The sequence below is a fragment of the Morchella importuna genome (assembly GCF_003444635.1).
Source record: "Morchella importuna strain M04M26 chromosome Unknown Morimp01GS005, whole genome shotgun sequence".
Lineage (NCBI taxonomy): Eukaryota > Fungi > Ascomycota > Pezizomycetes > Pezizales > Morchellaceae > Morchella > Morchella importuna.
The window spans coordinates 552566-578666 of record NW_025763402.1 but is presented as its reverse complement, the minus strand read 5'-3'; the positions used below and the strand labels follow the sequence as shown (position 1 = coordinate 578666).

General features: G+C 50.4%; 4 protein-coding genes across 4 annotated transcripts; 3 read left to right on the top strand and 1 right to left on the bottom strand.

Moving 5' to 3' along the window:
• Nucleotides 1-3203: 3203 nt before the first annotated feature.
• On the top strand, nt 3204-3608 carry LAJ45_02714 (uncharacterized protein; the record flags this gene model as incomplete). The annotated part of the gene is made up of 1 exon (XM_046112305.1): nt 3204-3608. One exon carries the CDS (start codon nt 3204-3206, stop codon nt 3606-3608), a length of 405 nt encoding a protein of 134 aa, XP_045974431.1.
• Nucleotides 3609-4206: 598 nt separating this feature from the next.
• Nucleotides 4207-5339, bottom strand: LAJ45_02713 (uncharacterized protein; the record flags this gene model as incomplete). Its single annotated transcript, XM_046112304.1, has 2 exons — nt 4207-4915; nt 4972-5339. The coding sequence occupies 2 exons, from the start codon at nt 5337-5339 to the stop codon at nt 4207-4209; spliced, it is 1077 nt and encodes a 358-aa protein (XP_045974430.1).
• Nucleotides 5340-9662: 4323 nt separating this feature from the next.
• On the top strand, nt 9663-10159 carry LAJ45_02712 (uncharacterized protein; the record flags this gene model as incomplete). The annotated part of the gene is made up of 2 exons (XM_046112303.1): nt 9663-9668; nt 9800-10159. The coding sequence occupies 2 exons, from the start codon at nt 9663-9665 to the stop codon at nt 10157-10159; spliced, it is 366 nt and encodes a 121-aa protein (XP_045974429.1).
• Nucleotides 10160-16433: 6274 nt separating this feature from the next.
• Nucleotides 16434-16940, top strand: LAJ45_02711 (uncharacterized protein; the record flags this gene model as incomplete). The annotated part of the gene is made up of 1 exon (XM_046112302.1): nt 16434-16940. One exon carries the CDS (start codon nt 16434-16436, stop codon nt 16938-16940), a length of 507 nt encoding a protein of 168 aa, XP_045974428.1.
• Between the last annotated feature and the right edge of the window lie 9161 nt (nt 16941-26101).

Below are 26101 nucleotides of genomic sequence, written 5' to 3'. Positions count from 1 at the left end.
TGGCAGTTGAAGTCTCCCATGACGAGGCAATTTTGGATGGTGGTTATTTGTCGGGAGATTTCTGCGAAGGGTCCGCTTCGCCCCGGTGAGTATATGTTAAGGATTTGTGTTTTTTGGCTTTGGATTTCCACCGTGACGGAGACGATGAAGTTATTATGTGTGTAATGGTGTTTTGGTTTTAGGTTGGCGTGTTTTCTGATATATGTTGCGGCTTTGGTGCCCTTATTGCTTGCCGTGAATAGATAGAAGAGGGGGGATTCCGGTGGGTGGCCGTCCTTGTTATTCCATGTTCTTGTAACAAAGGAAAGAGTATGTTATGGTCCTGTTCTGCTTCCTCCACTACTGACTTTGTTGTAAGCTCATTTTTCGCCCAGTTCAGTTGCTGTGCGATAGCCGTGGTCCTTTTGGTGTGGCTCATTGGTGTTATCCATGACGGCATCTTCTTGTGGGGGATCTTGTGCCGGGATGACAATGGGTATTGGTAGTGGGCTTGGGTTTGTGTCTGGTCCCAGTTTGTTTGTAATGCGGATTTTAGTGCGTTCTGGGCAGTTGGCGTCTGTTGCTTTGTGAGGGGCCTTGCAGTGGTAGCATCAGATGGGTGTATGGATGCATCTGGTGCCTCCTGAGCATTCGGAGCATGGGTGTTCCTTTGTTTGGTGGTTTTCTGCGCAATGTCCACATCTCCCGGTTTGGTGGGAGCATCTTCATGTCGGTGACCATATTCTAAGCATTTAGAGCATTGGGTTTCTGGGTTAGCTGGGAGGTAGTTGTCGATTTTGCATTGTCGGTCGAATAGGGTGAGGTATCTTAGTCCGAGGTTATCCTTTGTGTATTGTCCTGGGAGTGCGATGATCATTGATGAGTGTGTTTTCCCCGCCTGGCTTCCGGTCTGCTGAGCCATCTGGGGATTTGTGCCATTTCAAATGTGCTCCCGTAGTTGCTTCTGACTTCTGAGGCCATTACCTGTCCTGCTTCATAGCCATCTCTGATTGTTGTGGGGATTCCGTGTATGATAAATTTGGACCATCTGGAATTAACTCTGATGTCAACAAAGGGGACCTTAAGTTCTTTCAGGGCTGCTTCGATTTCTTGTTTGTATTCGAAGACTTTCGAGGCGGGTGTGGCGAATTTGGTTTCTAGGACTATGTTGTTTTTTGAAGTTTTCCTGGCGGCGATGAATTGGCAGTCCGGGTTTTCGAGTTTGGAGTTGATTCTTGTCCTGATGTCAGAGGGGGTGACTGGTGATTCCTTATTCGTTTCGATGACGATCTCTCTGTTGATTTTGGTGACTTCTGGTTTGAATAGGGGGTCTGCTTTAGGCTTGGGTTTCCTCTTGTTCGTGACGGTGGTGTATTCGGGGTTGGTGTTTCCTGCTGCGATGGATGCGTAGGATTTTGGTGCTGGTGGGGTTGGAATCTCTTTGCCTTTTCCTTTTGATTGTTGGGCATGGTTCGGGTTGTTGGGCATGGTTCGGGTTGTTGGCGTGGTTCGTGTTGTTGGCGGGTGTGGTGATAGGAGCGGTGGTGGCAGCGGCGACGGCGTCAATTGCGGATGCTCTTCCTTCGTTGACTGCTTGTTTGCTAGGTCTGTTGACGGAGAGGTTGGTGAGCTGTTGTTGGAGACGGTGGAGTTTTTCGGAGGTTTTGTCTTGGTTCTTTGTCATTTCAAACATTTGTTTGGCCAGGACGTCGACGGTGTGTTTAAGGGTTTCGTTTTGGGTGGATAGGACTTCAATGGTAGCTTTTAATCCTTGTTGATCTGTTCGGTTGTTTGGTTGAGGGGTTCAAGTGCTACAGTGAGGGCGTTTCTAATACCCAGGAGACGTAGTTTAGGTCGATTCTGGCGTGGGTTTCTTGGGGACGATGCTGGGGTGGATGTAATCGTATTTTGGTGCGTATGGCTCATTGTATTGGGTGTGTTCAGCGAAGATAGAAAAAGGTTCATTACCGAGTGGGTTTGTTCGATGGTGGTGGACTGGTTTGTTGGGTTGATTGGGTGTCAGGGAAGCGAGGGGGTGCCGGTGTTCCTGGTGGGCGGGCTCCTGCGAACCAGGAGCTCAAGAGGCTTGTTGGGACATCACTGATGTTCCAGTTCGGGTTGGGTTGGAAAAGACTTCTGATATAGTTCTCTTTCTTCCTGCGAATTTGGTGGGTTTGGTGGGGTTGGTGAGGCCAGGTTGTTGATTTCGCAACGGTCGCGAGGCTTAAGCGAGGGCTGAGGGGTAAGAGGTTCACAGCTCAGGGACTAGAGCGTGAATAACTTCGCGTACGAACAGATGTGCGATAAGATACCAATAGTTACGGAGTCTATTGACATACAGGATCGTGTTCGAGTAAAATTTTTATCGAAGTGCAGGCCAAAAGTTATTGTGTTCGAAAGTTTTGGTGTTGCGAAGGGTAGATACAAGAGGTTCCGTGAAGAGAAGAGGAAAGAAAGGAAAACATGAAAAGGCACGAGACAACACCCCTTATATATCCAACTCCTAGCCCATTGATGACTAACATCTTGCGTAACGGAAACCGAAAGAATATAACAGAAAACCCATTACAAATCATAGTCCAACTGCGCATTCCTTCTCTTCACAACCCAATCTATTACTTAGCCGAAATATAATATTGCCGTTACACCAGTACTGGACCATGACATCCGTTGGAACATCGACCGACATGGAGCAGAATCCGACCACGGGAAAACCATCCTACAACTACGAATAGAGAAGCCCCTCACACCTCCAGTAGACTATGGCACCGAACGAACTGGGAAAAATTGGAAGAGAACATCTCAGGCCTCCATTTCCCCCCCGAAGCATGGGAATGCCAGAACCACACAAAGCAATCCGGTCGACTTCATACTCGAACACATAGATACATCAGCAAGCTCGACTATTACCCAGGGCGCAGCCCTACGTCCTGGCGGGCATTCTGCGCCACGAGCGCCCAGCGCGTCCGGCACCGCCAGAGTACAACCTTCGCGCCAGGCTCCGCCGCAGTACCGTCCCACTCTCTGGGACCGCCAGGAGATATGGCTCACGTCCGGAAGGCATTCGCCAATGCTCTGGTCGCCTGGGCCGCCATGAGATTCCCTCCCCCTCCGGAGACGCTAGGATGGAGTGACTCCGCCCACAGCACCTAGGAACTTTTGCTTCTTTTGATTACGTCAGTAGTACACGCGAGCACTTCCCAATGCTCTCATAGTTTTCTTGAATGCTCTCACGGCACGACGAATGCTCTCACGGCACGGCGAATGCTCTCACGGCACCGCGAATGCTTCACGGCACCGCGAATGTTCCCGCGAATGCTCCCGCGAACGCTCCCGCGAACACTCCTGCGAGGGCTTCCGCGAGTGCTTCCAGAGCACTCACCAATGCTCACAGACCTGAGGCATTCGTCATACCCACTCAAGGTGAGGCAACCCTCATTGGGCTCCTTTGGATTGATACACCGTCCTCAAAGGATAGGAAGGCCGCACCAGTCCCTCAAAAGATATCTAATGTGGGTATCCTCAACGCCGCTGTACGGTCAGTCCGGGATACTGATACGAGCACTGTCCTGTATACTGGTGCGACTACCCAACCTTTGACGGATGTGTATGTTTCTGTCGATTCGTGAAAGGCATAATTAGCCTTGAGGTTGAGGCCATGGTACGGCTCGTCTGAAAAGCTCAATGTCCATGCATAAGCAGCAAACATGGACTGGCATTCACCTCCTGGAGCGAGCTTGCTGGATAGCCAGACTCAGATACTGAGCGGCCGAAACTTTACCTCCTTCTTCCAATCCGCATGCATAGCAGAACGACACGAATTTTGAATTAGAGAGTCCAATTGGGTCTAACGTTCCTAGAGCACTCAAGAATGCCCTCACGGCTTTACAAGTATTCAACTAAATTCATTCCACGTACGCAAGTCTATCCTAGTATTTACCAACCAATTACCAGTCTCCACCTCAAACAAATGGGCCATTCCCAATATACTCCGAATATTAACGACCCACATCCTCTTCCTCCTCCTCCTACAAACCTTCAGGAGCCCATGTGAGCTATCAGCGATACCACGATCCTTTGCCTCGAGTAGCTCCACTATACATAGTCTATGTGCTCGCCCCCCACTGTCCCGCAGCTTGAACAAAGCCTCGACACGTCCTGGTAAGCGTCCCCGAAACACTCCCCACTCCTCTGAGGACGCTACCGACACCCATACCCAATCCTTTCTTATTTTCCCTTTCCTAAAAGCCGCGTTTCCCGTACACCTGATATTGTGAACCTCGTACACCTCAGGTCTTTGGAAGATTGGTATCGGAACTGCAAACATGTGAACATCTCCACCCGGCGCTCTAAAATGCTCTCAGAGTTTCCGGCAAAGCTTTGAGAGCATCCCGCATCCTCTGCATACTCCTTTATCAGGCGATATAACGTGGTATGGCTTATTTGCAGTCCATCCGCAATATTGAAAACTCTTTCCGATTTCGTGGAGGGGTTGCAAAGACGCCTTAGAGGCAGTCGGCCTTCTACTATGGATCGTTCATTTGGTGTTTTTTTCCGGTCTTCAATTTTAAAAATCTCAAGTAACTCCTTCAGGTTATCTCGATGGCTCCAAAGGATGTCGTCAGTGCTCTCAGGACCTCCAACAATGTCTTTCAGATTCAGCATTCGAATCTCTAACGCCAACCGCCGCCCCCCATAGTCCTGTATCTGAGTTGCAGCATCGACCTTGTTGGATGCTCCGTATGCCTCTTTTATCTGACGTGCATGGGCGAGTTCGCTGATGTCGGTGAAGTACTGGGGAATGCTCCCAAAGCGCTCGACATGTTCCCGATAGTGCGTTAACACGTGCAATTTGATGAAGTTGAACTGAGACCTTTCCCGTATCTCGCGAATCTCCTCCAAATCTCCTCCAAATCTCGCTGAGCTCTCTGTGAGCCTGAGGTTTTCACAGCTTTTGTCCGATCTCTCGCATCCTTAACCGTCCTCTTGTACGCCCGGAATTCTAAAAAGATATCCTTGTGCTTATGGAAATCCTTGAGATAGCTCTCCATATAATTCAGTCTGCTCGTCGTATGACTCCCATACTGCGCCATTAAGTGGAAGTCGATTAAGCCTCGTACACATTTCAATGCCTTTGCGAAGTCACCCCTGACAGCCACCCCCGGGTTTCTCAAAGCAGCCGCGAGTGCTCCAAGAACGATCCGCCCCAGATGTCTCATCTCCTTCCCTTGCCATTGGGTTGTGGCACGATATGCCTTGTTCGGTACTGCCAGTCCAGGGTAAGGCGCAATCGAGGCCCAAGCCTTGTCAAATTCCTCCAATTGATTGTGCTTCTTCAAGAAAGCCTGAACCCACTCCATCATGTGCTTCAACATCCCTAGGTAGATATTGTGCAGAATGTCCGGTTTGTTGAGATCATATGGATTAACCCTCGGCATACCCCAGAAAGCATTGAAGAGTGTCTTTACTGATCTCGCGACAAGGTATTCCACCGGTCCCAGGTTTCCCGGGTTCTCCCTGAATAGCTTTACCCTCTCCCGGTAATCCTCGTGATTGCGCGTAGGGCTCCGGCGAGTGCTCCCAAGACTGTGGAATTCCACCTCGCATCTTGGACAAGAGCTAGTACTAATATTTTGTAAGTTTGAATGCTCAGGTTGATCAGCGATCCAACCCGACAACACCGGAAAGCATAGACGTTCGTACCCGTCGGCGCATGCGATTAGATCGCCTTCCTGAGAGCACTCCCGAATGCTCTGAAAGATCTCCCCAAGGGCGTGATGCAGCGCCATTTGACTCTGACGTCGTAAAGCGGAATTAGCGAGTGATTTCTTCCCGAGCTTAGGTGGGACTGGCAGTAGCCCTAGGAGAATTAACGAATGCCCGGTGGGCTTGCTCTGGACCGATGACTTGATGTTCCCGATGGTATGATAGATTGGCCAGGCTTTCTTGTCCCCACTAAAATTTGTCAAATGTGTGCCATCTGATGCGCATATAATTGGTACCACAGTCGACCCCTCCGGTAAGGTATCTGTCCAGAAAGCATTAGCGACTGCCTCTAGAGCACTTGTGAGGCTTACCAGACCTGCGTCTCCCACCACCAATCTCCCGTATGCATTTCCCCGTACATTCTCTCGCCAGATTCATTATGCTCTACCACTGGCGCGTACACCAATGACTCCCGAAAGGCCCGTTGGCCTAGAAGATATCGCACAATTACCATTGGATCCCGGTAATAGTAAGGGATTTTCTCTCCCCCAATATCCACCTCCGAATGATGCCAGCTCGCCTTTCCCAATATGTCATTCATTTCGTCCAACCTCTTTATAAAACCTCGCCCAGTCCTGTAGGAGCATTCGCCACTGCTTGACGGAGCGTGTAGAAAGAAACTGTCGATATTTCCTTGTGAGGCCTTCGACAGTATGAAATAACGTGCCATTCTAAACTCGTATGCTGAGTTGAATGGGTGCCACGGGTATCGGAGAAGGTTTTGTGAGCATTCGTCGTAGTCCTCCGAGCGGTAGAGACGCTCCCCAGCACCCTCGTAAATCGTTGTCGCTGCCTCATGCCTATTTGCATCTCCATCTGTCTCTTCCATCATAAAATATGATTCGGATTCCAGATCTGAATTATTATCGGGATCTTGGTCATGATAATTGATACTGTTGCTCTCCGAACTATCCGAGTCGTCATGGGCATCTGAATAGGAATCGTGAATGCCTTCCGGGCTGTCGTGAGTGTCATCGGGTGCCTCTTGATCGCGCTCCAGGAGTAAAAATTGGTTTCCCAGCCATTCATCTGCTTCAAATGGATGTGTAGTTCGAAGATGTTTATCGAAGTTCGCGGAGGAGCTGTACCGCTTCCTGCAAAAGGGGCAAGACGATTTCATTGAAGTCTCAGGATGCTAGCAAAGCACTCCTGAGTGCTCTAAAAATTTGGTTTCTGCCAAGGCCGAGGAGGCTCTTTCCTGCAGGTGCTGCTGCAGAGTGCTCGAATGATTTGATTTGTCAGCCAATGAGGCTCCTCTCACCTGCACCCCGGTCGGCAAGGCTGATTTTCTATACGAGTCTGATGTCATACATCACCAACCTAATACAAACATCAACACCAACACGAAGAAACACCCACCACCCCAATCAGGCGGCCAGTTATGCTAGATTCTATCGCCCTGAGCATCTGCACTCTCTCCCTGAGCACTCGCGGAGTCTCTTCAGATCGAGACAGTGTTCTCAGCGCCTAATTCAACACTAATATCGACTACGAGCTCAAAGAATACATTCTCTCCGAATCAGTTCCTAGAGGACAGGGTACCAACACCAACAAGAACACAAGCACCAAGCCCAACACCAGAATGTTATCGACGTCACCATTGGTACCGTCAGAGCATCCCCGAGTGCGCCTGGAGCATTTAGATCAACGTCATATATTGAAGCAAACATTGAGTACGAGCACCCTCGAGTGCTTCTAGAGCATTCGTGGGTGCTCTCGGAAGCGTGATAAGCTCAAGAAAAAAGCTGATCGTACTCGGTATAAGAGCACCCCTCCCTTCCTTCAAGTTCGTGAGAAGTTCCTAACCACCTTCAAGTTCTCCTCTACCTATCACTTCAAGTTTTCAATTGCTTTCAACATTACCTGTTGAAATCTCATCCTTCAAGTTCCTCCGTTTTCAGGCGATTTAACCTTTGCAATCTTTATAAATAAGATGGTATTTCTCTCTCCTAATCCAATTAATTTTAGAACCATACTCACCACAGTGATACATTAACATTATCAGACTCCAAACACCGCTCAGAGCACTCCCGGTAGCTCACAGAACACAAATCAACTTCCCAATAAGAAGCTCTTGCGTGACATAGACGACGATAACGAAAAGACACACCGAAAAACCAAGAAACACAAATCGTCCCGAAAACATAAGAAACACCGAACTTCCTCAGGTCGCAAATCGTCCCGCAAAACTGTCAAGCCTATCCCGGAGGAGATACCAGAAACACCCCTAACCAGTCGCCAGTGCTTTCCGGGTTCACCCCGATCAACAAGAGCCGAAAACAAAACCCTGTACCTCCACCAATCTGGACTGAAACCCGGACTCCGCCAAATACTAACCTAGCTCCATCAGACACTGAAGGGATCTTCCCGAGTAACTGGGGAGCAACCCTAACTGATTCCGACTCCTTTCCCGACTTTAGTTCCGAACCCTCTGAACCATACATAAGTGACGATCAAGACCCAGCAACAGGTCCAGCAACAGGCCCACTAGCAGCAGTCTCCACTGCTTCCTCAGCACGCAGCAGTGCTTCACCAGAGGCTCTTGTACGGACGACCGTAATTAGGGTTAGTGCTACCCCACCAGCACCTGCTAGTGCTCCACAAAAGAACGTTGCCCGGAAGACCTTAGTCCCAAGTCAAGTTCTCACTCGGTCCAAGTCTAGTGCAGTCCACTCAACAGGCACAGCAGCAACAGGCCCAGCAACAGGCCGCTCAACAGGGCCAGCAGGCTCTACTACTCCCTCATCAGCACCCGTCAGTGCTCCACCGAAGGTTCTTGCACCGGAGACCCCTACATTCAAGCCCCGAAGCCCCTCTCGGTTATTTTCTAGTGCAAGCCCATCCGAACTAATAGACCACCCCTCACCAGTACGACAGAGACGAATTAGACCCGAGCCATCGCCGATTGTCCAAGAGACATCCCCGAGTGTTCAAGAGACATCCCGAGTATTCAAGAGACATCCCCGAGCTCGACCGCATTCAAGATGACTCAAGCAAGCAAAGCGAAGATGACTTTAGGTCTACTCAACCTACCTAGAGTGTACACCAGCATCCGCAACAGCCTAAAGGCGGAAATGCAAAATGTGGGTTGGGTCAATAAAAGCACGTCCGGTATGGCTGCGTTCAATGCCCTATGCCTTTACTTGATGAACTTGCCCTCCCTCAACGGTTTTCTGCCAATTTGGACTGGGGGTGACTCCGATGCCCGTAGAGCACTGGCGAGTGCTCTACAGTGGCTCATCGCAGATGTTGGTATGAAGGATAGGTTATCAAGGGGACAGGGAGACCGTCAGTTCAAAGAGGCTGCCGGTGATAGTGATGATGATGATGACGGCGGTGGTCAGGCAGCCGGAAGACGCTCTCGCAAAGGGAAAGAGCGTGCAGTACCTCCGGAACTCGTGCGACCTTCCATAATGGTTATCGTGGTGGACCCCGATGCTCTAGGGGCATTCTTTATGCTCGTCCCACCACCTACTTATGACTGGAATGATCCCCTGAACGAACCTTCGTTCATCGGAATTTTGACCAAGATAACTTTCCCCGAGCTATGCAACTTGATCCTGAAGCACACCGCACCCGGCAGAGCAGTCAGGACTATCTGGGGGGCAATTGAGAATGTCCCCCCGGCAGCTGTTCCTCCCGTTCGGCCGGTGGAGGTACAAATTACCGATTCAGAGGAGCTCGAAGGTTGGTTGAAGAACAGCAATGCCAGGCCTCGGAGGATATTGGCGGTCCTCCACAGAGCAGGCGCGGGTGCTAACCTGGGTGGTGCGGAATCCCCCCGTTGAACCCGGCTTTCCCTCACGTTGAGGAAGATGATTATAGCATGATCGATATTCCTGCAGAGGATTCGGATTACGAGGAGGGAAAGCACCGGATAAATGCCAAAGGACTGAGGGTATATATGCCTAGAACTGATGCCAGTAATCAAAGGCTAATTCAGACTCTTGTTAGGCGTCGCGATAGACAGCAGGATGCTATCGACGATTTAGACCCCAAATACCTTAGGAAGTATCCTTTGGGTGTCGGGGTTGCTGACCCAAACTTCTTACAGGGGACGATCTGGACACCTGCCGGGATAGCAGCCAAGAGAGCTGCTGACGCACTCGCGGCTGCTGGTGCTGGAGGTGGTGGTGGTGGTGGTGGTGGTGGAGGTGGTGGTGGAGGTGGTGGTGGTGGAGGTGGTGGTGGTGGAGGTGGTGGTGGTGGTGGTGGTGGTGGTGGTGGTGGTGGTGGTGGTGGTGGTGGTGGTGGTGGTGGTCTAGGACCTCCACCGCCTCCGGGCGGACCTCCTCCTCCTCCGGGCGGCGGTGGTGGTGGAGGACCAGCTGGAGGCGGTGGTGGTGGTGGTGGTGGTGGTGATGGTGGTGATGGTGGTGGTGGTGATGGTGGTGATGGTGGTGGGCATCATTAGTTCCCTTTGGTATAATCTCTAACTTCCCTTCCTGCGGAATTGTCACTAACCTTTTAATAGTTGTTAGGATTACTCCCTGAGCACTCGCGATAGCTATTGGGGTGCGGTACGATTTGGTGTTTTGGATTTCCCTTTGTCTTGCGAGAGTATATCAATGGATGGGTTATATCGGATAGGATTAGATTAGATTAGATTAGATTAGATTATTCCAGGTAGTAATTGCATTGCTTTTATTTCAAAGTCGAATCAAACTCCTAGATTGCTCTCAGAGCACTCGGTACCGCTTCAGAAAGTGCAGTAAAACGAGTGATGATAAATGATGCGGTTGAGTGCAGAAATTGTGGTAACATAGGATGATCCCTGCCGTAAGAGGATTAGCGGTGCAAATTTTTCTTGATTAGCGGCGCAAATTTTCTCGCCAAGAATTGATTTCTAATCGAGAATATCGCGAGTGCTCCTAGAGCACTGCGGATATTCCTGCCAGTCATCAGAATGGCTCCCACCAAGCGCTCCTCCGGTTCAGCACCTCTTGCCCCAAAGCGCCCACGACTCCCAAAACGACCTGAAGAACATGAAGATTTACTGACTGACGAGTCTGAAATATCTTACCGAACATTGACTCCACTGCCAGCCCGCACTCGGAGTAGTCAATCGACCACCGCCGCTCAAATAACTCGGAAAGGTCTTCTCCGTTCCTCCGAAACCCCCACTGGGAGGAGCAGTCCTAGGAGGGTAGAATTTCATCTCCCCGAGGATCATACTGATAATTTTGAAGCGCAGGAGGAGCCTGAGGCAATTGAGGCGCCAGAGGCAATTGAGGCGCCAGATGTGGAAGAAATAGTTGATACTAGCCACTCAGACTATGATGATGCTCCGGAGAATGACCACGAGAGCTCTGAGGAGGATGAGGATGAACCTCAAGCCCCCCCCCATCTTACACCCAGAAGTCTCAGACTGTCGGAAAGAGACCTCATACAGTTCAGCCGACTACTGCCAGAGCACTGGGCAATGCTCGGAGGAAACCAACTGGCGCGGTAGCGGAGGTCATTGCTTCTTCCAACGTGTTGGTGGACGTGGTACAGGTTCGACTCTATCTCGCTCATTGATGCTTTTTAACATGTAAGTATTAGTGGCTAACGATTCAGAGGGGAACTCGACCGGGCGCGAAAGTAATACGTAAACAAGGTCAAGGGAGAGCAGCACCCACTTCAGCACCCAGCCAGAATGCATCCCAGAGAGCACTCCCGGCATCCCAGAGAGCACCCCCAACACCCTCACAGTCTAGGCCCTCTGCACCTGTTTATGCTCATGAGTATACCTCTTCTACGCGCCATATCGATTTTTCCTCGATGCGCTCTCGATACGGGGAGTCGTCCCCCACTTACCGGACATATCGTTCTTCACCGCCTAGCGAGGTAATTGGCGAGAACTCTGTGAGCAGTCGTCAGATTCCTTCAAGCCAACTTCACGGTCAAGGTAGATCGCGAAGAGTCTACGAAATCGAGTACCTTCCCTCATCTAGGGAGGAGGACGAGAGTACTCCGATGCCGGAAAGTGAGGGTATTTTGATTCCGGGAAGCGAGGTTAGTATTCCGGAGGACACTCACGACGTCTTTGAGAACACTGGCGACATTCCTTCGAGCCAATTGACTCAGAGGTCTGTGGTCCCTAACTCTAGGAGTGCAAATGTGCTGTCAGTGCAGGCTCAGAGGATTGAGAAGGAGTGTAGCGTGTTAATCGGGGAGCATACTCTTCTACATGAGCCCTTTCCACCTGCAGCAAGACTTTCGGTACTGGTAGTGAGCATGTGGGCAACTGCTAGTCGCCGAGTGGGGTGTAGAGTAGACCTTGATGAGGTCGTTATTAAACAGGTGAGTGCCCCCAAAAGGATTACGAGTGCTCTGGAAGCATAATTGAGAATGATAGGTCAGAAGTCTGCACTCCCGTGTCCGTTCCCACTTGATGCACGAGGTGAAAGGGCGCCTGGCGGACTCTACGATATACGGGCTTGGAAATTTTGTGGGGCCTGAGGCGAGGGCGGCTCAAGTGGAATACCTTTTGAAGAATGATCGTTTCTTGAGCCCCCAACAGCATTACGAGGTATGATGCCAGTGGATGCCCAGAGAGCACTCGGGATAGCCGGTAACAGATTCTAGACCTACCGACTGCGCTTCCTGGCTCCGGAAATTATCGATATATTGTATTTTAAATACTTCGATGGGGTAAGAATGCGAGGGGTTAGGGATCCCGAATTTCTAGAGCGGATAACCCCTACCCTTATTTGCCTGATATCGACGGCGATCTGGCACGGCATTCGGGCGTGGTCAACAGGGAGTTACGTGAAGCCTGATAATTTTCAGTCGCAGAATGAGAGTGTTGTGAGTAAGTATGGCCCGATGCCCTCATTGATATGGCGAGTGCCTTGGGAGCAATGACGGATGCTCCTAGGGCTATACGAGATTGCCAAGCTGACATCCAAACACGAGTAGAAACGTTCAACAGGATGAGCAACACTTGGAAGGGGAGAAGTAAACAGAACCAGGAGGCAATCTTGGAGGTAATCAAAGATAACCTTCGAGAAAAGGTATGATACTTCTAGATGCCGGTAATGCGAGTGGTATTCTAAATGCTAACCCTAATAGATACGAGATAAAAAAGGGGTAACGATTGAGATTATACCGGGGGAGGGTTTTAGCGAGGACGATAAAGCTCTGGCTGCGGATCTTGCCGCATTCCGAGATGCTCGGAGAACACCCACGAGTGCTCCAGGAGGTCGGGTTGATTCCGACAGCGCCCAGGACGAAGTGATTAATGCCCGACTTCGCGGCATTGACACCGAAGAGGAGGGGGAGGAGGAAGAAGAAGAGCCGGAATTACCTGTAGCAGGGGATTACGAAGGGGGGGGGAGGAAGATGTGTAGAACAATCACGAGTGCTATGGGAGATAGTGGGGGATTTCTTCTGATTCGTATATTGTATTAGGGTTAGTTAGGGTGTGAAATGGCGTATTGTATTTAGTTTTAGGCGGAGGATCACGGTGTTGAATACACCAATTCTCAAAGTGTAGTCGCGAGTGCTCTGGAGACAGTAGAGATCGTCGTGCGAGTGATGTTTTTGTAATCTCATGGGGGAATTGTGAATACCAGAGGCCGGAACGGCGGAGAGGTGTATGCCTAGAGAGAACGGGGCGCCGACATGTAGGAATCGGTACGTCGGGCATGAGCCAGATTTCAAAGCACTCCATCCGGCAACGTCAGGGGGAGTCAGGGCAATTATTCTATCCCCAGAGCCCGCTGGAGCAGTAAAGAGTGCTCCAGAAGCAGTCAGGATATCCAACCGTGCAACTGGCATTCTCTAGCGGGTAGAGTGACGTCCTAGTTACACCGGGCGCTATTATTTAGTGCCGGGGCCCGTTGTGCGGACTAGTGTGCGCTGGGGCGGAATAATGTGCGCCGGACCTCGCCAGGAGCACTGGCGGTATCTCTGGAGAGGTAGTTTACCTACCAAGCGCCCTGAGCGCCCTGAGCGCCCCGGGCGTCTGGCGAAGGCTACAGGTTTGCTGATGTAACCTGATAGATCAAGTAACCCCATGGAGCCAAGGACACTTTAAATCCAAGAAATGGTGGACTCCAGAGCTGAAAGAAATTAAATCAACCCTCAACACACCAGAAAGGAAAGCCAGGAACACTCAAAAGGATGAAGACAGGGAATCCTTCAGGAAAATCAGCAGGAAATGGACGGCAGCAATCCGAAAAGCCAAGGCGGAACAAAGAGGAAAAGAACTCACAGAGGCCAAGGGAAGTGCCATCTGGAAACTAATCAACACGGGGAAAAGAAGGGACACTACAATCCCAACTATACAAGGTGAAGAAACATTTGCAGGGAAGTGCCAAGCTCTAAGAGCCCAACTCTTCCCCACAAATTGGATGTCCCCCAACAACCCTCCACTCCAAATCAGACTCCCTTCTTTTGACCTTAGTGACGATTTTCAGGAGGGAACAACAGAAGAAATTACATCCGCAATCAAATCATGCCCAACACACTCGGCCACTGGCCCTGATAACATCCCATACCCATTCATACAGGCAACAATCAAGGCAAACACCCAATTCTTCCAAGACATGTTCTCAGCCATGCTCCGACATGGAGTTCAACCGGATCGATGGAAAGCGGCGAAATGCATACCAATCCCGAAAGCAGGAAAATCCGACTACTTGTCGGCCAAAGCCTACCGACCCATCTCCCTGTTACAATGCTTCAGCAAAGTACTGGGAAAAATAGTGGCAACAAGACTATGCGCAGCCGGATCTATCCTGGAGACCCTCAGCAAAGACCAGTTGGGAGGAAGACCAACAATTTCAGCGATTGATGCCCTACTACGGACTCTTACGCCTATCCAACAAAACCTCCTGATCAAACGGACTACAGGAACCACCCCAGACAGACCAGCCCTCCTCACAAACGACATACAGGGAGCCTTTAACTGCGTCGACCACCTCTTACTCGCAGAAATCATGACCCAACAAAAATTCCCAACATACCTAACCACCTGGTGCAAGGAATTCAACACCAACCGAACACTCCAATTCCAATTCAACCACGAACTGGACCCACCACAACCATATACCTCAGGGCTGCCCCAAGAATCCCCCCTATCTCCAGTATTATTCATGATATATGCTGGAGTAATAACAGATCCCATCAACTCACATAAAGAAACCAACACCACATACATCGATGATGACGCACTCGTACAATTCGCGAAGTCCCCCCTCTACATTACCAAAAGACTTAATGAAAGAATGGCTGAAAGAGTCAAGAAAGCAGCACCCCTCAACATCAAATACGAACCACAGAAATCTGACTTGGTCTTCTTCAAACCCACAACGTCGAGCACCCCAACCCCCAAAAACTCCGTAATAATTGCAGAAGAAGAAATCCACCCCAAAGATAGACTCAAATATGTTGGAGTCTGGTTGGACTCAAACATCTCCTTCCGACCTCACATCGAAGAAACCATCGCCAAAGGCCTTAAAGCCCTAAGCAGAATCAAAAACATCGCACACCTCCCCAGGACAACAGTAAAATCCATTCATCACCTCATTGTCCAAGGCTTCCTCCCCACCATTCTATGGGGATCAGAGGCATGGTGGACGGGAGCAGACCACATCCTCCGATCACTATCCCCACTCTATAATGATGCTGCCAGAATAGTAACGGGCCTACCCCGCTGGACAAAAACTGAAAGACTGCTGAAAGAGGCAGCACTCCCCCCACTCGAACTCCTCCTCAACCACAAATCACGAAAATATGGGACACGCATCCTCTGTCATCCCGCCGACCACCCACTCAATGAAGAACTCATACAACTCCTCCCCACCAGAATAAAAAATATAAAAGGCACAGGCCTACACCTGATTGCATCACTCATACTACCCTTCCAAGAACCAGGCAACCGCAGAGAGCGATGGATCCAAAACGACACCCTCACCAAACGCATGCTGGAAGAATGGAATTCCACCCCATGCACGAACTACTATCAGTCAGGAACCCTTAAAATCCATCCCAAACGAGCAAAACTTCCCCGATCCAAAGAGAAACTTATACATCGCATACGATGCCAAGTCACCAGAATAGACAGACACGCAGCATTCACGGAACCCGAACCCTGCCAATGTGGGTCGGAACAATCCTACAAACATACAATGATCGACTGCCCGCGATGGACACAAATACGAAGGCCATTCATGGATAAGATCCCAGGACCGTCCACCTGGGAAAATTGGTTATTCACCAACCTCAACGTAGACCTGGTTCTACAATTCGCAGCAAAAACCAACCTACTTGACTGGTATGAAATGGACGAGGAGGACCTGGAGGAATAATGATCGGTTTCTTTGCTTTCTCTTTTCTTTTCTGTACCTTCCTACGTTACTTTTCATTTGCTTTTCGTTCTCGTTTTCGTTTTCTTTTTCTGTTTTTCCTATGTTTATGGCGGAGGATCCGGCGTGCAATAAGTCCTGTACTTCAAAGCAATATAAAATCCAAATTCTGTATTTACCACACGAATACTACTTTTGTTCCACGTCTCGTCATGGGGTTCAACTGATCTATCATACCAGGTAGAGCCGCCCCATAGCCCATAGTCTCGAATACCTCTTGCTACGTCTTCCCCTCGGTTGTATTCCTTGGCACTATGGTCCCTACGTCTATAGACCTCCGTTACATATATCTGGCAGGCTATGAATACGAGTTTGGGAAAAGCTAGACTGAAGATGGCCCAGTGGTATGATGCACATGCCCTGGCACTGCCCGAAATCAAGCCTGTAAACGAGGTTATGCTAGACCGGCGCTATGTGCAAACAAAACGGCCACCGGGAAAATTGGATCAGAAAAAGATGGGACCCTTCAAGGTCTTAGAAGCTATTGGTACCCGTGCCTACAAGCTCTCCCTTCCCTTGCAGATGGGAATCCACCCGGTCTTCCATGTCTCTCTCCTAGAACTCTATAGAGTGCCGGTAGACCCTGAGAGAAGAGTTCCTCCACCGGAACCTGAGGAAATTGCCGGAGAACACAACTGGATCGTCCGGGAAGTAGCTGATAGCCGGGTCACTAAGAAGAGGAGAAGGGTAGAATACCTGTTGCTGTGGGAAGTATATGAAAATGAGGACGCGACATGGGAACCCTGGGAACATCTCAGAAAGAGTGCGGAAGAAGCCCTCCGGAATTTTCACATGAGGTATCCTAACAAGCCAAGAGACAGAAGGACTCTGGGGCAGTAGCATTCCTTCGATTTTGTCCCTTTCCACACTAAAGGAGTTTCTTTGTCGCATAGTATTGTGTAGAATAAACGTTACAGATTATAGATCTCAGAGACCAAGATCCTGAAAGACGGGAGTAGTGTAACGGAGCCATTTCAACTGTCTGGTGTATGAGTACATACAGGGCCCGGTTACATGCTGAGAGTTATTGATAGAAGCCAGTTGCACAGTGACATGCAAGTAGTGGCAGTGTGGTTAGCTACCAGCTGTCAGGATAACTACATTCTGAGCACTAGGAAGAAGATCTATTTATGGGAGTAATGACTGACGAGTCCGACCCTCGCCAATAATTAGAAGGCCAGAAAGAGTGAGGCTCTGAGTGTTCAGCGATCCTCTACATCCGTTGAGCATGACAAGTCCGCCGATAGAGGCAGGGACTATGCCTGGGAAAGTCTACAATAAGCGACGAGCTCTACAGCAACGAGTAAGCTTACATTTGATCGGCAGCTCATTCACGCAGGTCCGGGTTGTGCGACAACCAAGACTGCAGGTGTTACAAAGGCTTTGACTAAGGGTGATTGCCTCGGAACCGGAAGCACCCGCTAATGCTTAGAGAGAAGCGGGGTAGTGGTGGTATTGCCGCCCTTCCACTAGAAGGCAGCACCGGAACTTAGTAAGGAAGTAGGAGCAGGGGAACGGAATCCTTTGCAGTATAAGTACTCAGGATCCTCCCTGCTCAACTGTCCGATTTCCCCAGTTTTCCTCATACCTATTAAGGATTTTCTACTCGGTAGCAGAGCGCTTAAAGATTATTGAGTTCTTAGCGATAAATCTTTGAATAATCTAAGCCTGATTTCTATCTTTCACGGCTACATCTTTCTATCGGATTCTAGCGATACGTGGACAGACTGTCCCCGTTACACTTGGGGAGATTCCGGAAAGGCCTGGTCTTTGACTGCAGGTGCTTCTTCTGCAGGTGCTTCTTCGACCGGAGTGGATGCTTCGGCTGGAGGGTTGACGAAGGCCAGAGGGGGTGCTATTGGGGTTGGGGTGGATTCACTGATGCGTGGATGTTTGCATTCTCGTGAGTCTTCGACAGAGGAATACCAAGCTCCAGGGCAATCGGGGAATTCTTCTAAAGGTCGAGTCTGTGTATAAATATGTGAATGGTATGTATTTGGAGTTAGAAAGGTCAACGTACCATTTTATATATCCGTGGGATGTATTCAAGTGAACGGTAGTTGAAATCCAGACCCTAGCTTAACTTGTGGGCTTGGGGTAGTATCAAGAGTGCGAATTGCCTACTAGAAAGCCCCGCGAGCATGTAGGGGGGTGCCTATATATTCTCCTAGATGAGGATCCTATACTACATCATATATCGAGTTGGTATTGTTTGCTGAAGTTGGGTCATGCTATATCACTCGGGTTGGTGGTTCGTGCCTTTTCAAAGGCGTAACAAATACATTTATGAGCTCAATACGCTTAACCCCCATGCACTAGGTCAGTTTTTGGTTTAGCGTATGAAGAGCTATTTGCCATGACCAAGATGACATATCATTTGTACCAAGTTATTGGAGCTTTTTGGATGGTCTTAGGAGCCCACCCGACACCTTCGCGTTACCCGTAACATCAAATATCAATCAACAATGAGATCACGATGCCCTTTCTGAATAAAGACCTACGCAAGTCCTGGTAGTTTCGATCGACATCTTTGAAGAGTCCACGCAGAGAATGCAGTTGAATGGTACAACAATTAGCGTACACGCCGTGCTGAGGATTTGGTGAGCCTTGTAGAAGGCCCGAGAGGACTATACGGAAACGAATTGTTGAATGTTAGAACCTTTTACTTGGGTCCCACGAGCGTAGATCAAAGCGAGTCTGATAATGAATCAAACGATGGAACAGACTCGTTGACAGAACGAGACGGCATGTTCAGACCAGCAACTACCATGTATGAGGGTGGAGGGGAGCAACCTTTCCCCTCCACAGGATATTCCGAGAGCTCAGAGAGCCTTCTGTCCAACCTATGGCAATCTTTCAAATCAGCAAAGGAGTTTGAATTATCACATTGTTTCCTGCGATCCCACGTATCGCAGGGTCAAATAGACGATTTTTTTCGAGTGGCAGGCGTAGGAAAATGCTCCTACCACAATGGAAAAGGCTTTACACGCCATCTTGATGAGATGGTTTCCAAGGACGGTTTAGGAAGAGAAACTTGGATGCATTCAGAGGTCGAGTTGGGGGGCGCGAAGATTGCATACTATTACCGGTACCCTATGAGTGTAGTGCGATTCCTTCTTGGGCAAGGTGCATTCAGAGAATCTTTGGTGTATGGCCCAAGGATGTAGTACAATGCGCTAGGCGAGCAAATGTACAGTGAAATGCATACGGCAGACTGGTGGTGGGAGATGCAGGTTTGTAAAGCCCTCGTGAATGCTTCCTGAGCCTTTTCTAACTGAGGTTAAGAATACTCTGCCAGAGGGATCAACAGTGGTACCAGTGATTTGCGCATCAGATGTAACGCACCTAATCTCAGGGGTCGGTGCTAGGGGGTGTTCCGCAGGGTACGATATGCGACAGTAGAAGCTGTCGAATTAGTCAAGCGAGGTCAAGCGAGGTACGGAGGTCTTCGTGGAGAAGAGAAGTAACAGCGTATGTATTGGTAACCAGCGTAGATATATATATATATAAGTGGTTCGACCTGGTATAATATGCCAGGTACGAACAAGTATATAGTAAGTTGATACAGAAGACGTTGCGTAAGGAAAAGAAGAAGAGAAAGGAAAACAGGAACGAAGCGAGGGAGAGCCCCCTTATTATACCCAAGAAAATCCTGCGATGACTAATCCCAATGACTCACGCCGCGCAACCGAACAGAACCCCAAAGAACACGATAGAAACCTCCTGACTAATCCAACTCCGCGTAACCCAATTACTCCACCAACCGATCCGTGAAAGTAGCCCCCCCTTCAAGCGTGAGCTCCTGCGAACCTGGGTTTTAACCTCCGCCTTGAGTGGTCCCGGTTTCCCAGGGTATTGTACATGGAAGACATCGACTGCGGCGGTGTCGTTATGGTAGGCGGCGGGTTCCCAGGTGGGGTCGGTGTATCCTGTCCATTTAACGAAGTATTGCAGGCCGTTATTCCGTGTTTCTCGCGAGTCCAGAATCTCCTCAACCTCGTATTCTTCCTCCTGTTCGACGATAACAGGCGGCGGGGGTGGTTGTACCTGACCCGGTACGGGATCCTGTGCGGCGGGGTCCAATAGCGACACATGGAAGACAGGGTGCATCTTCATACTCCGGGGGAGGTCGACTCGGTAGGCATATGGGGAGATAACTGCCTTGATAGGGAATGGTCCGAGTTTCTTCCAGTCGAGTTTCCTCGAGTTGCGGGTGGTGCGGATATTTTTTGCTGAAACAAAGATCATATCGCCGATATTATATTGGGGCGCGGGGGTTCGTTTCGCGTTGGTGGTTTGCTCTTGTTGGTCTTGTGCCGTTCGGATGTTGGTGCGTAGGTATTCGTGTAGCTCCAACATCTTCCCGGCGAAGTCCCTGGCATCGAGGCTGGGCGGTGTCTTATCGGATGGGTTGATCGTCACCGTGAACCGAGGGTGGAAGCCGAAGTTTGCGAAGAAAGGTGTAGCTTTTGTGGAGGCGGAGACCTGGTTGTTGGCAGAGAATTCGGCCATGGGGAGCCATTTGACCCAGTCATCCTGTTGGTAGGACACGTAGCCTCGTAGGTATTGTTCCATCACAGCGTTGAGCCTTTCGGTTTGGCCGTCTGTTTCCGGGTGGAAGGCGGTGGACATTCTTGCTTCGATACCGAGATGTTTGCACAACTCTTTCCAGAACTTGGCAGTGAACTGTGTGCCACGGTCCGAGGTGATATGTGTAGGGAGACCGTGGAGTTTCCAGACGTTTCGCAGGTATAGTTGAGCGACATCTTCGGCGTTAACGGTTGTATTGCAGGGTAGGAGGTGTCGCATCTTTGTTAGTCGGTCCACGATTACCATGATTGCATCATGACCCTCGCTCTCCGGTAGTCCCGTAACGAAATCCATTGATACTTCCTGCCAGGGTTGTTCAGGTATTGGTAGGGGCCGGAGTACACCGAGTTTTCCGTGGGTGCTTGGTTTACTTCGCCGACAGGTGTGGCAGTTCCGTACGTAGCGTCCAATATAGTTCCTCATGCGGGGCCAGTAGTAGTCTCTGCTTATGAGTTCGAAGGTTTTTTCGCCTCCAGGGTGGCCGGCAGAGGGAGCATCGTGGTACAGTTTCAGGATTTTGAGTTTCAAGGGGTCGTAGTCAGGGACGTAGAGGTTTCCCCGATAGAGCAGTCGCCCTTCGCTCTCCGTGCATTCGGCTATTGAGATCTCCATCGATTGTTGTTTGCCTTTATTGCGCATCTCTAGTATCTTTTGCAGGAATGGGTCAGCTTTGTATCCTTCGTCAAATAATCTCCCCAGTGAGGCATTCTTTTCAGCGGGTTCATTTGATAAAGAACCCGCCAACAAACTTAGCTTAGTCTCCAAATTCTCCCTCTTCAAGACAGTCTGGCTCTGGTGTAAATGTCTTTTATCTCCCTTTCCAGGGAGATCTCCTGATCTCCTTGTCAATGCGTCCGGCTTCCCGCCTTGCTTCCCTGGCCTGTACTTGATGACGAAGTTGAATCTTGAGAGATATTCTGCCCAGCGTGCTTGTCTCCGGTTGAGTTGTTTGGTGCTCATGAAGTATTCAAGGTTCTTATGGTCGGATATGACGGCGATCGGGTGTGCGGCTCCTTCCAGTTCCGGGCGCCATTCCTCGAAGGCTCGGATTATTGCCAATAGCTCCTTGTAGTAAATCTCGTAATTACATTCGGCGGGGGAGTGCCTCTTGGAGAAGTAAGCGACAGGTCGGAGGGTGTTGTTATCATCGTATTGGGACAGTATGCCGGCGGAAACATAGTCTGAAGCGTCAGTTTCCACAATGATTTCCTTTTCAGGGTCAAAGTGGGCGAGGATGGGGGCGGTAGTGAAAGCTTCCTTGAGGGTGTTGAACGCGGTTTGAGCTTCGTTCGTCCATGCCCATGTTCTATCCTTTTTCGTTAGTGCACTCAGCGGGGCAGCGAGTTTGGAGAACCTGTATATGAACCGGCGGTAGAAGTTGGCGAATCCGAGGAATGCTTGTACGTCTTTGACCGTTTTGGGGACTGTCCAGTTCTGCACTGTGTCTACTTTCTTGGGGTCCATCCGGATGCCATTGGGCTCGATGATGAGGCCGAAGTAGGTGGTGCTCTGTGTGTGGAACTCGCATTTCTCCGGTTTCAGTAGTATCCCGTTTGCCTTCAGTGCTTCGAGGACTTTTTCGACGTGGACTTGATGTTCTTCGAGGGTGTCGCTGTAGATTAGGATGTCGTCCAGGTAGGCTGTGCAAAATAGGTCGAGGTACTCGCGGACGCAATCGTTGATAAAGTGTTGGAAGGTGGCCGGCGCATTGGTGAGGCCGAAGGGCATGACCGTGTACTCGAAGTGACCATATCGGGTGCGGAAGGCAGTCTTCCATTCTTCGCCTTCGGCCATTCGGATCTGGTTGTACCCCTGACGAAGGTCCAGCTTAGTGTACCATTTGGCTTTGGAGAGTCGGTCGAGTGTTTCCCGGATGAGTGGTAAGGGATACCGATTCTTTATCGTTAGTTCATTGAGGCCGCGGTAATCAACACAGAGACGGAGAGTTCCGTCGGCTTTCTTCACGAATAGGACAGGGGCACCAGCGGGGGAAGAGCTAGCTCGTATGGAGCCCTTCTCCAAGTTATCCTGTATGTACTTCTTGAGGACGATCAATTCTTCGCGAGACATGCCGTATAGTGGCCCAAAAGGTGGCTCCTTCCCTTCCTTGAGTGGGATTTTGTGGTCGTAAGGCCGGCGAGGTGGCATCCCATTAGCGAGGTCTTCGTCAAACATACAATAGAACCTTTGATATCGTGTTGGTATTCTGGTTCTCCAGTCATCCTTCGGGGTCTTGTCAATGGCCTGGCCGATTTCCTCCATGGTTGTGCTAAAGATCTGGAGTTTGTCCCTTCGGGCGAAGCGGCAGAGAGCGGCGGAACTGACAAGGTGGAAGCGGGGTGGCGGAGCGATTGCTTTAACAGGGGCAGCGTTCTTGGAGGCGTTGCACTTGCTCTTGCAGTACTCGGAATTGAATTGTATGGTGTTCTCCTTGAACCGCAGAGTGGCGTCATGCAGCTGGAGCCAGGGAATTCCTAGTACAAGGGGGTAGGAGCCAAGTTTGGTGACAAAGAAAGGAACGGTTTCATGGTGGGCGTCGATAGACATTGGCAGGTAACATAGGTGGGTGATTTGGCCAGAAGATATGGGTCGGCCGTCTATGACTTCGAGGGTACGAGGTGATTTGAGTGGGAGGAGAGGGAAGTTGTTATGGCGCGCGAACGTTTCATCAATGAATGCGAACCCAGAGCAACCAGTATCGATCAAGGCATAGGTTTGGATGGTAGTTTTATTGTTTAAAATTTTACAAGAAGCAACAAAATGATCACCATCCAACTTATCCTCCACAGACGATACCGAGAAGTCAGAGATAGAGAACGCAGACAAAGGAGAAACATTAGAGGGTCCCGGGCAGGGGCCATTGATCAAGCCCGGGACTACTGAAAACCCGACTCAGAGGGGGCGGAGCTAGCGATCGGCGGGGGGCGGGGTCATCGGTGGTGCGGGCAGGTGCGAGGAGGGCACCCCTCATAGCCGGTTGGTTGCTACGGGGGCGATTGGCGGAGGGGCAGTTGGCAAAGACGTGGCCGGGGTTGGCGCAGTACATGCAGAGGTTGTTGTCCCGCCTCCATTGCTTCTCGACAGCGGAGGTTTTGCGTTGGCCGTTGACGAAGGTGTATCGTTGTTCGGGAGCGGGGCGTTGAGTCGAGCGGGCCTGGAGGGCAGAGAGGTCCATGGGGGCGAGACCTCCCGCAGTGTGGGACGGGTGCGCGGCGGTGGGGGGAGCGGTAAACTGGCCCATCGTGTTACGGATGGCCTTTTGTTCAGCCTTTCGGCCCCGGATCTGGTTGTCGATGGTCATGAGTGTGGTCGCGTAGGCTTCCACAGTGTTGGGTCTGTCCGTCCTGTAACTCATCGCATCTTTGAGGTCCTCGGAGAGTCCTTCGGCCAGAGCATCGATTTTTGCCCCCTCATTGTAGTCAAGGTAGGCCACAATGCGGAGAAACTGGGAATAGTACGTGGCAAAGTCTCCTTTGCCTTGTTTGAGTGCGACGAGTTGGCGGCGGGCGGTTCCCCGAGGGTCTGGGTCTCCGAATGAAGCTTCCAGGTGGGTGATGAAGGCGGCGACGGAGGAGAAGGGGGCGGCGGGGTTGGCGTTGACAAGAGGGACGACCTGGTCAAGGGCCCTTCCTTCCATTCGGCTGACAGCGTAGATAACCTTGGCTGCCTCGTTGCGGAACCGATCGTCGTTGACTTCCAATTTCATCCGGAGTTGGGTGATAAATCCGGGGAGCTTGGAACGGGTACCATCGAATTTCTCAGGGTCCGGGAACTTTTCGGACCTGAAGGCGGGGGCGGCGTTGGACTGTGGGACGGCGTTTTGGGGAGCGGAGGCGATGGGAGCGGGGACGGCGGCGGCACGGGCGATGTTGAGGTTCAGGTTGAGCTGGTTTATTTGCTCTTCCAAGTTATCGATGACTTCGTTGGCGGCGGCGAGTTGTTGGCGAGCTTCGTTTCGCTGAGCGATACGGAGCTGGGAGTTTTCGGCGAGGTGGGCGAATAGGGCGGCGGGGTCTTGTTCGAACTGCTGTTTGAATTCCTCCACATTATTGGGAGGGACCCATGCAGGTGGTTCGACGGCGGACATGGCGTACGGTGCGGATGATGACGCAACGTAATCTCAGGGGTCGGTGCTAGGGGGTGTTCCGCAGGGTACGATATGCGACAGTAGAAGCTGTCGAATTAGTCAAGCGAGGTCAAGCGAGGTACGGAGGTCTTCGTGGAGAAGAGAAGTAACAGCGTATGTATTGGTAACCAGCGTAGATATATATATATATAAGTGGTTCGACCTGGTATAATATGCCAGGTACGAACAAGTATATAGTAAGTTGATACAGAAGATAGATAGATAGTTTTATATTGCTTTGAAGTACAGGACTTATCGCACGCCGGATCCTCCGCCATAAACATAGGAAAAGAAAACAAAGGAAACAAAGAAGACAAAGGGAAAGAGAACGGAAAGCAACGAAGATCAAAAGAAGGTACAGAAAAGGAAAGAGAAATCAAGGAAACCTATCGTCATTCCTCCGGGTCTTCCTCGTCCATTTCGTACCAGTCGAGTAGGTTGGTTTTTGATGCGAATTGTAGAATCAGTTCTACGTTGAGGTTGGTAAATAACCAGTTTTCCCAGGTGTGCGGTCCTGGGATTTTATCTATAAGTGGCCTTCGTATTTGGGCCCATCGCGGGCAGTCGATCATGGTGTGTTTGGAGGATTGTTCCGAGCCACATTGGCAGGGTTCAGGTTCCGTGAATGCTGCGTGTTTGTCTAATCTGGTGGCTTGGCATCGTATGCGGTGTATGAGTTTCGCTTTGGATCGGGGGAGTTTTGCTCGTTTGGGGTGAATTTTCAGGGTTCCTGGCTCATGGTAGTTGGTGCATGGGATGGAGTTCCATTCTTCCAGCATGCGTTTGGTGAGGGTGTCGTTTTGGATCCATCGCTCTCTGCGGTTGCCTGGTTCTTGGAAGGGTAGCATGAGTGATGCTATCCGGTGTAGGCCTGTGCCTTTTATGTTTTTTATCTTGGTGGGGAGGAGCTGTATAAGTCCTTCGTTGAGTGGGTGATCGGCAGGGTGGCAGAGGATGCGCGTCCCGTATTTTCGTGATTTGTGGTTGAGGAGGTGTTCAAGTGGGGGGAGTGCTGCCTCTTTCAGCAGTCTTTCGGTTTTTGTCCAGCGGGGTAGGCCTGTTACTATTCTGGCGGCTTCGTTATAGAGTGGGGATAGTGTTCGGAGAATGTGGTCGGCTCCCGTCCACCATGCCTCTGATCCCCATAGGATGGTGGGGAGGAAGCCTTGGACGGTGAGGTGGTGGATGGATTTTACCGTTGTCCCAGGGAGGTGTGCGATGTTTCTGATTATGCTTAGGGCTTTCAGGCCTTTGGCGATGGTTTCCTCGATGTGGGGTCGGAAGG